Below are 13,265 nucleotides of genomic sequence, written 5' to 3'. Positions count from 1 at the left end.
ATTTCCTCTTACAGATTTGAATATAAATTAAGAAATTGTAAAAAGTACATTTTAAAATCTTAACCAAAATAGAATTTTCTAACCAAGGGAGATCAACAATACTTTAGGTTTGGAGGCAGCTAGGTGGTATGGTAGATAGAGCCCTGGCAATGGAGTCAGGAGGACCTGAGTTCAAATCTAACCTCAGACACTTGACACTTACCAATTATGTGACCCTGGGTAAGTCACTTAACCCCATTGCCTTGGGGGGAAAAACAACAACATTACTTTGGTTTTTTTGTTTGTTTCTTTTGGAACAGGTGTAGTGAGAGCCAATGTGCCTTTTAGCCCATGGAAATAGCCTTCATATCAAACATTAAAATGGAGTATGCTGTCATCTTTAGTCCCAGATTGGAATGTTATTATTCGCATGTTATATGGTGGTCAGTTTAGGCAATAAACATACTGTTAGTCTTAGAGGTATTAACAAAATGTTCCTGGAACTTCCTAATTGGCTGATCAGCCTCCTCATGGCAACTTTCATCTCTTTATTCCTGAATGTATATATAGAAGGATTTAGGACAGGGGTGATAACAAAATCAAGAATAAAAAGAAATTTATCCACTGGCATTGTGGGGAAGGGCCACACATAGACAAAGATAGATGGAATGAAAAATAAGACAACTACAGTGATGTGAGCTGACAAAGTAGAAAGAGCCTTGGACAAACCATTTGAAGAATGTTTCTGAACAGTGGCCAAGATATATATGTAAGAAATGATCAAAAGGAAAAAGGTGCCCATGGAAATGAAACCACTGTTAGCAGTGACCATGAACTGCAATTTGTATGTCTCTGCACAGGCCAATCTGATGAAGCGAGGAAGATCACAGTAAAAACTGTCAATTTCATTAGGGCCACAGAAAGGCAAGTTGACCACAAAAGCCAACTGGGTCAGTGCATGTATGAGGCCAATGAACCAAGAACCCACCAGGAGGAAAACACACATTTTTGGATTCATAATGGTCAAATAGTGAAGAGGCTTACATATAGCAACATATCTGTCAAAGGCCATGGAAATGAGCAGCACCATCTCAGTTCCTCCAAAGATATGAATGAAGAGTATCTGGATAAGGCAACCCAGAAAAGATATGGCTTTGTGCTCATGAAAAAGGTCATAAATCATCTTAGGAACAGAAACAGAAGAAAGGCACACATCTATGAGAGAGAGGTTAGACAATAGAAGATACATGGAAGAATGTAAGCGAGGCTCAAAGATTACAGTGAGCATAATGAAGACGTTTCCCAGCACAATGACCACATAGAACACAAAGGAGAATACCAGGAGGAAAAGTTGCATGGCCCATGAACTGGAGATCCCCAGGAACACAAATTCATATACTGTGGAATGATTCACTTCATTCATTGGTTTGAAGATGATGTTACCTGAAGAGAAAGAATTGAAAGAATGAGAACTATTGTGATAAAAGTGTCTTGTTTTTAAATTCTAATATTCAAAAAGGGTCCTCTTGATGGTTCAGGATGCTTTTAAATATTTTTTTTCTTGTTTATATTTTGGAAGACATATATTCCGTATTTAGACATCAATGCATCCCAAAAGAACTTCCACAACCACCCTGCCTTTGAGGCTTCAGAAGTGACTTTATCTTATAGTCACTTAACCTAAGGTCTTATGGATTTCTATCCTACCACCAATCTGAAATATTTACCCTACACTTTATCTTATAGTCACTTAACCTAAGGTCTTATGGATTTCTCTCCTGCCACCCATCTGAAATATTTGCCCTACACCTGACTCAGAGTTGCTTTTTTCCTTTTTGTTGTTATTCAGTTGTTTAATTGTATCCAATTGTTCATGACTCCATGGACTTGTCCATGGGGTTTTCTTGGCAAACATACTGGAATAGTTTGCCATTTCCTTCTCCAGTTATCCTCATTTTAAAATGGGTAAAATAAGTGAATAGAGGTTAAGTGACTTTCCCAGGGTCACACAGGTCAGAGACCAGATTTCAACTCAGACCTTCCTCACTTCAGGCATAGTGCTCTATCCACTGCACCCCTTGACTTTCTTCCTAGCTCTCCCTTTTCACCACTTAGCCACATTCTCTAGCCTAACACCCAACACTAACTAGATGAGGGAACCATAAGGGGTAGGTGTTCCAGTTAAGGAGTAAAGCTGGACTGCATCATCAGGGGAATTAACAATGGATCCTTGTGTGAGAGCATCATTCATGCTGATATTAATGTGGTCTTGACATAACCATGAAGGCACTGGGAAAAAGGTACCGATTCCAAGGATGCAACAGGAAGCAGGGCCAGACATGCATCTTCAAAGATTATGACTGGTTAATGCTACACCCACAAGTAAGTAGGCAAATGCATTGGGCAGGAATATAATCAAAATGCAGCTGACTGTAGTTCTGAAATAAACACTTTGCAATAAACACCTGCAAACTTTGAAGCAACACAGGAAATGAAGCTTCATTAATATGAAAATGACTGAGCAAGCTATCAAAACAACTCTAAAGATATAGGAAGTTTTAACAAAGAACTCACCTGTGAAACACATATTATCTTACATATCCTTCTATCCTTTTATAACAACCTTTCAGAACCACACTCTCAGAAATATTTCCAAACCAATAGTCCAAATTATCCCTATACCAGGCAAACCCCAACTTCAGTCCAGAATGGTTGCACTTTTCTTCCAAAATACCATACCGACTACCAAGTTGAAAACAGGGATCTTTGGATATCACCCATACTTCAAAATATCCTGTATGGATATTGCCTCCTAAACTCCTTGTCCTTGTTGCTTGATAATAAATGTTTAACACTCACCTTTCACAAAATGCATGTAGGATATCCTTTGAAGTTTAATCCTCATTATTAATATTTTCTCCATCACTTTCTTAAGACTAGGCAATTAACAAAACAATAAATAAAGCCCTGGTTTGTGGTGTTGCCTGATTTCTAATGTGTAAATGTACTAAATATTTAACAATAAGCCTTATCAGTTTGTGCTGACTCCAACACATCACTGTCCCTTGACCCATTAGGAATTTTTAACAAATTGATTCTGACATTACCAAGATTTTTTCTGAGATTCTAGTCAAGGAAGTTTGAGAATGATATTTTGTTTCATTCAATGTCATTTTTTAATTGTTAGAAAGTGGTTTATGATGAATGATAAGGTATTAATAAGCTCTCTTACCCTTTGACCTTTTTTCCTATTATTCACTTCATGAACCACACACTTCATACTATTTTACTCACTGTTTCCCACTGATTAGTTCAATCCATTTATTTAAACCATCTTCCTTGCCTGAACCTCCTCTCCCCTATTCTGTTCAAGTCTAAAACCTACCTATCTCTCAAAGACTAGCTCAAATTCTTCTGTGAAGAATCAGAGATGATGAGCCAAGATCTCAATGAATTCTCTCTTCTGTGAGTTCCCATAGCATTTAATGTCTGAGCCAACAATTTGGTGCATCAAACATGCTAGACTATATTTGTTGTTTCATGCATACATATTCTGCTTTACTAAATATTAGAATATTTTTGTGGTTAAGGTCATGCCTCTTTCATTCTCTCATTCATCTCAGCCTTTATCACTTTGTATGCCTGCAGTAAATGCTTAATAAATATTAATGGGCAATATTTTCATAATTCAATTGATACAAATAAAAGAATTAGAAAAGGGAAGTGGAAGTAATGAGGAAAGTAAGAAAGTAAGAGGAAGCTAAGGAAAGAAAATATGGGGGAAAGGCTTTGATAAAATAAAGGAAAGGAGAGGTTTTATGACCAAAGGAGATAATATTTATATTATCATAGTGCCTGGCACATAGTAGGCACCTAAATGCTTATTCCTTCCTTTTAAAATTATTAGTTAAAATTGAAACATAGACAGGTTATAGGACTCTTCTAAAACTGAAAGTTTTATCAAAAGGAATTGTTTTTATTTCTCATGGTTGACTGTACCATAAGTCATGTCCATATAATGAGATGCAACTAAAGCTCCATATTGGTTGACAATCCAAGATAATCATCTGAAAGGACTCAGCATCATAATATAACACTGGTAGGGCATTTAGCTTGCCCAGGATAATGGACTGAATAATTCTGCCCAATGCACAGTGACTGCAATAAAAGATCTAGCCCTCATTCATCCTATGCAGGATCTTCTACCTTAAATCATCCCCTTGTACCAGGTGTGGCTGTACCAGTCAGGGTCTGGGAACTTTAGCAGTAAATGCAATATGATAGAATCTCAAGTTTGGATGGAATCTTAGAAGTCACCCAGTTCAACCCACACCAACACAAGAGTCTTTTTGTCAACATCCTCTCAAGTTTTCATGCAGCCATCAATTGAGTAATTCCATGGATGAAGACTCTATTATCTTCTAAGGCATCACATTCCACTTTGGGGCAGCTTTGTTAGGACTTTCACCAACTTTAACCCACTCCTCTTAGTTCTAACATCTGAGACTGTTTCTATATATGACAGCTCTACAAATATTTGAAGACTTCTATCAAGTCTTTCTCCTTCAGCCTAGAATTTATCTCTTCCTTCAACTGACCTACATATCACATCACTTTAAGTCCTCTTACCATCTCGGTTGCCTTCCACTGGATGATCTCTAGCTCATCAAAATCCATGCGAGAATACGGCACTCAAAATTGGATGTTATATTTCAGATGTAATCTTACTAGGTAATAGGATCATCACCACCCTCATCCAGTATCCTATGTTTCTCCTAATTAAAAGGACTAGCTTTCTTGGTAGTCTTGTTACACAATTCATCTTGAATTAAAACTCTGTGGTTATTTTTCCACAGAATTTGTAGTCTAGCCACAGTTTTCCCCTACTTCCTCAATTCTGAAAACTTATGGTCAAATTTTGACTTCAAATATAGGACTTAATATGTATCTGTATTTAACTATATTTTATTAGACCATCATTTAGCCAATTGAGACCTTTTTGCATCCTATAAATATAATTCAACATGTTAACTATCACTCCTAATTTTGTGTGCTCTGCAAATTTGATAATTAAGGCAGAATGTTTCAGCAAAAGATCTCCAGTGCTAGAGTTTAGAAAACTGAGTTTGAATTATACCTCTTTCTACTGCAATGGTATGGACCTATCTAGAATCAGGACTTCTCTTTATCATGTCCTCCTTTCAAATATTCATTTCTCAACTATTCCTGAACTTTGGGTTACTTTTTAAATCTCTATTTTCTACTCTCACATAAGTTTCCACCTCTAGTTCTATCTCAGTGCAAATCACTCCTCTCTATAAATCATTTTAGGTCAGACTGTGTCTACACATACAAAAGTATTTTATCTGTTTAGATTAAACTGAACAATAAATGAGACAGAAAGTGAATACTAAATAGTTATTTTACTTAACTGTCCTGTCTCTTAGGTGATGAAAAAATTCTATAATCACATTCACAATACCTCATTCTGACATTACTTAACCTTTCTCCAATGGTCATAATGATTCTCCAGCCAGGCATTGACACCACTGCCTTGACATAAAATAAGTATACATACTTTTCTCTGAAATCTCCTCTCCAGAAAATGAAATCCCTCTCCTAGGATGTGATTTTCCACATTCTTCTTCCTCTCTTGGATGATAATGAGCCTGAGTTATTTACATGCCTTGATATCATTGTAAAACTAAATTTGCATGCCATTAGTTCAATGATTCACCTCCTAGAAAATGTAAATACCAGTGCCACTTTTCTTTTTCACATGCCACAGAAAAATCTGCTGGACTTCAAGCTCTAGGCAAAAACACATTTGTTTCCAATCCAGAACAAATGCTACTCATACCCCCATCCCAAACCTATCAGGAGGTCTCAGTCAGACTAAATTCTTATAGGCTATGGGTGTTTGGTGGAGGTTGGGTATTGATTCAGTTCTGAGCTATCTGCAAGTTATGTATGGTTAAAAAGAAATACATCCTAGTTTAAATAAAATCTAGGAAAAGACCTCAGATTCCATCTTCCTCTACCCTTGAATTATGGTTGAAAAAGCAAAATCAACCCTCCATTTACTTACTGTCCTCCAAATCTTCAAGTATAAACTGGTTTGCAGGAGGACACTCTAAAATGCTATAGGTTATAGAGCTGGTAACCTACACTCATCCTTGTCCTTACCAAGGTCCTGAGAGCCTCTGAACCTTCTAAACCTTTCTCAAAGCAAAGGATGCATTCTAAATATGCATTTGGAGTCATTGCACCAAATGCAACATTCTAGCACGGACTTTTCCAATCTTAAGGGGAAATAAGCTTTGTTGTAGCTTCTTTCCATAAAACCAACTTTAAATTCATCTTTCCTACCTACCTATTTGGAAGAAGAACAAAGTATAGAAATATCTTCATAGATTTCTGGTGCATTTTTAAAGATATGAGCAGTACTTGGAAGAGGCTTAAAGTATTAAGTTTAACTCCCACACTGACATCAGGGCTTAGTGACCAATTGATGCATCCCTGGGCTCAGCATGGCCACCATGGGGATTCTCTCTCTGAGAAACTTTGTATTTCCCCAGAGTTACTAAAGTAAACTTTGAAAGTTTGGACCCATTCTAGACAGGTACCCCAAGGAGATCACTAATGAAAAAGACAGCCTTCTTATGTCCCAAGTATTTATAGCAGTTTTTTTTGTGGAAGCACAAAAATCCAAAAAGCCTGGAAACAATGAATTTGGGAATGACTTAATAAATTGTGACATCTGAATATAATGGCATATTACTTGTGCTCTAAGAAATTATTAATATGATGAATAAAGAGAAGTATGGAAAGAGAAGAATTGATGTTGACTGAAGCAAACAGAAGCAAGAAAATGAATGAAACTATTTAAATGGAAAGCTGACAAAAATAATAGAAAGCAAAAGTTGCAAAACTACAAAGAAAGATCATGGCCCCATAGAAAAGACTTAAGAAGACATTCCACTCCTTTGCAGAGGTGGGAGGTCACAGGAATATTACATCTTTTTCAGAATTTTTTTTGTATTGATCAGTTTTGCTGATTTTTTCTCTTTCTAGTTTCATTTTTTTTGTGTTATGACATATTTCTCTGACAGGGAAATGGAAAGAGATAGATGGAGAATTTAAGTCATATCAGTCAACCTACTACATACCAGACACTATGCTTACCACTAGGGATACAACAAAAGATAAAAGACAGCCCCTGCTTTCAAGTACCCTGCATTCTAATGAGGAAGACAGCATGCAAACAAGTATGTACAAACAATATTTAAAGAGGATATATTGGGGAAAATCTCAGAGGGAAGGCATTAAGGGTAATCAGAAAAGGCTTATTGCATAAGATGAATTTCAGCTCAGACTTGAAGAAAACCAAGAACATTAGAAGGCAGAGATGAAGAAATGGAGAATTCCTGTCATGAAGGACAGCCAGTGAAAATGCTCAGAATCTGCAGATGGAATGTCTTCTGCAAGGAACAGCAGGGAGGCCAATGTCACTGGTGAGGTATGAAGTATAAGCAGATTGGAAAGGTAGGAAGGGGTTAGGTTATGGGTGGGAGAAGAATGCTTCATAAGCATAATAGAGCATTTTCTATTTGATCCTGGAGGCAATAGGGATCTGCTGGAGTTGACTGAATGGGGTGGGAAGGATGTGACATTGTCAGACTTGCACATTAAGATCAACTTGACATCTAAGTGGAAGATGAACTAGTCTGGAGACATAATTAAAGCAGGGGTATTACAATAATTCAGGAGTGGGGTGATAAGAGCATCTACCAGGTTGATGACTTTGTCAGAAGAGAGAGAAGGGGAGTGGCATACAAAATGTTTCAGAAGTAGAAACAAGACTTAGCAATCAACTGGATATGAGAAGTGAGACAGAGTAAGGATTTAAGGATGACACTTAGGTTACAAACCTAGGTAGCTAGGAGAAGAGTGGTACCTTCTTTTTAAAAATAAAAAAAATTATTTTAAAAAAGAAACTTTGGTCCATGTAACTCATAAAGAATGACACTCCACATATGGCATAACATTGAAAGTATCTCATTTTGTGGTAGTAAAGGACTGGAAAGAAAATAGATGTTCATATATTGGGGAATGGTTGAACAAATTATTACATATGAATATGATAGAATATTATTGTGCAATAAGAATGAACATGAGGAACTGAGTGAAACAAAGATGTAAATGGAATAAAGCAGAATGGTGGAAATGAGCAGAACAAGTAGAGTAATATATACATTGAATAAAATAATGTAATTTTAAAAGAACAGTAAATGATGCCAAGCATTGAGTAATTATAAAGACTAGCTCAGATCCCAGAGAAGAAATGAGGAAATACACCTTCTCTTTCTGGTCAGTTGGGATTGGGGAAAATGAGTAAGGAAGGTGACATACATCATCATATGAGGTCACTCAGGTAGTTTTGTCTAAATTTTTTTTTGTTTTCATCATTATAGGGGACTTTTGATTGGGTGGCATGTGGTTAACCAGAATTGATTTTGATATAAAAATGTTAGTCATATACAAACAAAATATTCTATTTTTAAAAAGAAAAAATATGGAAAGAAAAAATATGATCCAGAAATAAAGGGGAGGGTATGGAATAATAATGTTGGGAGACAGTGCTGGAAAATCAGGTAGTATGAGTAAGCATTGACTGGGAGTAGGGGCCTGGATTCTAATCTTTGGTCTCCACTAACTCACTAGGCCACCAAAATAAATTGAAAGACCTGTGTTCAAACCAGGCTCTTAAACTTTTCAGCTATGTGGCCTTACTTATCTCACTTAGTTTTTCTAGGCTTCAACTTCCTATCTATGGTATTTTCTGTCACTTTTTCTTGTTATCTGTCAAGCCATCAGAGCTACCCAGAATCCAATCTCCCATCATCTTTTGACTCTAACCTACTTAACTCTGGGTTTACTGGCTAGATTTCTCTCTCAAAGACCAACCTTAAACCCAATTCACTCTGGAACTCATAGATTGGACAACAATAGGTCCCTGCCCAAGCACCACTTGATGGTAATTTTTTGGACCCTCCTGGCTCAGAGTGAATGTAAAGAATAACTGTTTCTCTTTTGGCCAACAACCCTGAGGTTCTTCCCCTCCCAGTTTGATTTTTTTTTTTAGTTAAAGAGGCCTTCCCTTGATTCACTTCTTAAAGTTACTCACTGAATGGGCATTGCCTCACTCAAAGTGAGAGCTTGAAAAGACTTTAGCTTAAAAGGGCCAGGGTCTCCCATTGCATCCTGAACCATCTCCAGTTGTGCTGATTGATATCTGGCCACTGGAACCAGATGGCTCTGCAGGAGAAAGTCAGGCTGATGACTTTGTACATCCCTCCCTCACTCAAATCAAAGTCAATTGCAAGTCATGTCATCATCTCCCTGACATCATGGATCTCTTTGAAAATAAAGGACAAACCCAACAACAAAGTTAAGCCATACAGCCTAATTCTGATTTGGGATCATTCAATTTCTCATAAAAAGGCATTGAGTTTCTGGAAGTGTTTAAAAAAATAATACAATCAAAGATTTAGAGCTGTAAGGAACCTTAGAGATCATTAAAACTGACCACCTAATTTTATGGAAAAAGCTGAGGCTCAGAGAGGTTAAATGACTAAAGTCACTTAGCACATGACAGAAGAGGAATTTGAACACAGGTCATATGACTTCAAATACAGAATTCTCGTGGATCATGCTGCCCTCAATTTCTTTTCATTTTCAGTCCATACCCAATAAATTCACTCCCGTCAGTGCCAGGAACAGCATGATACTGGTAACATAGAAGAGGTTTTGGCTACTAAGATAAAAGCCCAGCCTGTGATGAATTCTGAATTGGAAATTTTTCCTTGATATTCCTTCTTTTTTCTGATCTTCACTGTTGCCCCCCCCCACAATCTCCAATCACCATATTCAGTCATGTTGTCCTTTGAACATTCAAGGATTCCTATTATTATACCCACTCTCTATCTGTTTTGTATCATGACCTCCATTTTCTGGACATGTTAGGGATTAGGCCTAGACTTCTGATTTCACTAATAAAGAGAATTCCTGAATAAAGAAACTTCCTCTGTCAATGCAAGACAGCAGGGTTGAGATTGATCCTCTAGTCCGTTTCCACACCTTCTTATCTCATGTATACTGAATCCCTTTGTAAACAGGAGCTCTCCAGCACTTGAACTACTTTGTGCCTGCTGTAGCAGATGCACCATAAATCAAACTATCATACTTTTCCATATCCTCTCCCTTTTACACAAATGCATGTGATCTAATTCAACAAACACATTGGAAAGTATGACCAAGGGACTGGAAAAGAGGCTAAGTTATTTTCAGATTCTTTACTCTGATGCATTGGAGGCTGCCTCAAATTATTAAAAGAGCACGTTAATGATAACAAAGTTCTTATCTCAATTTTGCTACTTAGTTGTTGTAAGGCTTTGGGAAATTCATTCTATCTCTGTTTTCAGTTACCACCTATAAACTAAGGAAGTGGACTTAAATTACAAGCTTAAATTACTTTTGAGTTCTAATAGTCTGTGATCTTTTGATTTGTCCTCTGAAACTTTCCTATATATTTGCTGGCAACCAAGTTTGTGTCAGAGAATGAATTCTAACTTCAAACTAGGCTAAGTACTTAGTCAAATGCAGTGAATCTTGCCAATCTCAGAGCACTACTTATGCCTTCCTTAACCCAGAATGAGCTTCCGTGACTTTGGAGAATAAAACATGAAGCTAGGGTAAAAATAGTAACTTCCCTGAACAAATTGATTTAATCTCGATCAATTAAGACTTCAGGATAGAACAATATTTCTAGGAACTTCATGGTAATGATTTGAGGGGAACAAATAGAGTCACTGCTATAGAAAGCTATAAAGCTAATATTTGTGAAGGTGAACTTAAGCTTCAAGCTGTCAGTATTAAGAATATATTTTGATATAGATAAATAAATGTAGATATATATGAAGTAGTGTAGGGGAAAGGTCTGAGGAGAGGCAAAAGAGTCTTACAAGATATGACAGAAAGAGATGTCTCATAACTATCCAGGAGCTTAAGGATCCACAAATTGTCTCAGTCATTCTATATTGGAGTGCCAGTGTGAGAAGATCACTGAACATGGAGTTAGGAGTCCTGTATTACCAGGTCCCAAGGCCAGCACTTACTCTGTGTGTGCGTGTGTGTGTGTATGTGATAACATATTTGTTACAAGGGCTTTTTTTTTCAGTTGAAAAGCTACACATGAGTGTATACATATATATGGAGAGAGAGAGAGAGAAAGAAAGTCTTTCATTTGGAGCTAAGAGACAGAGGGAAAGAAGGAAGATTTGAGTTATTTGAAAATATAAAATTTAATTTTAAAAAAAGAAAAGAATGTAAAGATTTGTGTTGACTCCAAGATCATTATATGTCAATAGTCTGGCATAGATGTCAAAAAATTAATGCAATCTTAGGATATATTAATAACATAATAATGTATAAAACAAAAGTGATGATTGTCCTAAATTTGCATGTTCTGGATACGTCTAACAAATTTTGTTCTGTTTTTTTAATAGTATTTTAAGATAAACATTGACAAGTTGAAGCACTTTTGCAGGAAGGTGAGCAGGTGCCTGAAAATCCTGTCACATGAAGAACAATTGAAGAGACTTAAGATTTTTAGCCAGAAGAAAAGAAATCTTTGACAGCAATGACATTAGCTTTCTTCAGATACTTAGAGGATTGTCACTTACAGATGGGATTTGACTTGTTCCATGTAGCTCCAGAGTACAGAACTGGAATTAAATAGTATATACTACAGAATTAGAGGGAGACAGATTGCAGTTCAGCTTAAGCAAGAACTTTTTCATAACTAAACTGTCCTAAAATTGTGTGTGCTCTCTTGTGAAGTAATGAGTTTCATATTCCCAGGAGTGTTTAATAAAATTCTTGATGATTAGTGAGATAGATAAAAATGATAGAGTTAAAAATAGATATAGATGTATTGGGAGACCCAGGTGGCACAGTGGATAGAGTGACCTCATTTGTGGTTTTCTTCTCAAAGATACTGGAGTGATTTGCCATTTCCTTCTCCAGCTCATTTAAAAATGAGGGAGAGTGAGTGTAAATAGAAATTGTTTTTGTTGTGGCCAGAAACTCTGAGGGTCTTCTTCTTCCAGATCGGTTCTTTAATGAAGGCAAACTAGTCCATCTTTTGTCTCAATTCTTACCTAACCTTTAATCACTGGATGGGTATTGCCTCAGACAAACTGAGACCTGGAAAAGACCTTAGCTTAAAATACCAAGGTCCCCCACTGAATCCAAGGCCCTCTCCAGTCATTTTGACCTATGTCTTGCCACTGGATTCCAATGACTCTAGAAGAAAGAGTGAGGCTGATGACTCTGCACAGCTCTGACTCACTTAAATCCAACTCACTTGCAAGTTAAGACATCACCCTCATGATATAATTTGTCCTCTTCAAGAACAAACAACAATGATGACGACACTGAGGAAATTTACAGGGATAAGTGACCTTACATAGCTGGTAAATGTCTGAGGCCAAATTTGAACTCAGGGAGATCAGTCTTCCTGACTCCAGGTCCAATACTCTATCCACTTCACCATCTAGCTGCCCCTTTAGTAAGCTCTTATTGTTTGCAAATATTGTACTAAGCAATGGTGATTTAAAGATAAAGTGAAAAAATGACTACCTTCAAAAATCTTATATTCTGAAAGAGGAGACCACATGTACATATCTCTGTCTCAAGCTCTATCTTTGTTTCTTTCTCTAGCTCTATATGTCTACATAAATATGCAGGTAAATCTATCTATATAAATATGCTATATGCATATGGATCCATACATTTAGATATATACACAAAGAGAAAGCCTGGGCAAGGGCAGTCCCTGATACACTTGTATTCGCATTTTTTATCTACCTATCTACTGGGAAAAATGAATACAAGTTCATTGGAGGCTGTTGCCCTGGCCCAGGACATCTCTCTGTGCAGTGACTTGATCAACCAAACTGAATTAACTCTAGAAAGTGGAGTTTCTCAAAGTAGCAGCTGCTAACAACTACATTCAAGGTTCCTAATACCATAGCTCCCAAACCCTCAACAATGTGTTTCCAATGAACCAATCAGGCAGATGACAGAAATACACTTTTAACAAAAAGCATTTATTTACTCAAAAGTCAAAACAAGAATACTAATTAATCAATATCACACCCATAAACTTGTTGGTGTTCGACAAGAAGAACTCAATAAAGGCTGTCTGATTGGCTGTTTGATTC

General features: G+C 36.8%; 1 protein-coding gene across 1 annotated transcript; it reads right to left on the bottom strand.

Moving 5' to 3' along the window:
* Window positions 1-412: 412 nt before the first annotated feature.
* LOC114028363 (olfactory receptor 4F6-like) lies at window positions 413-1,402 on the bottom strand. Its single transcript, XM_027842612.1, has one exon. It carries the CDS (start codon window positions 1,400-1,402, stop codon window positions 413-415), a length of 990 nt encoding a protein of 329 aa, XP_027698413.1.
* Between the last annotated feature and the right edge of the window lie 11,863 nt (window positions 1,403-13,265).

Source organism: Vombatus ursinus, unplaced genomic scaffold (assembly GCF_900497805.2).
Source record: "Vombatus ursinus unplaced genomic scaffold, bare-nosed wombat genome assembly UNPS02014880.1, whole genome shotgun sequence".
NCBI classification, from domain to species: domain Eukaryota; kingdom Metazoa; phylum Chordata; class Mammalia; order Diprotodontia; family Vombatidae; genus Vombatus; species Vombatus ursinus.
Note: the sequence above shows the minus strand (reverse complement) of the source record. Positions and strands in the feature narration are given on the sequence as shown.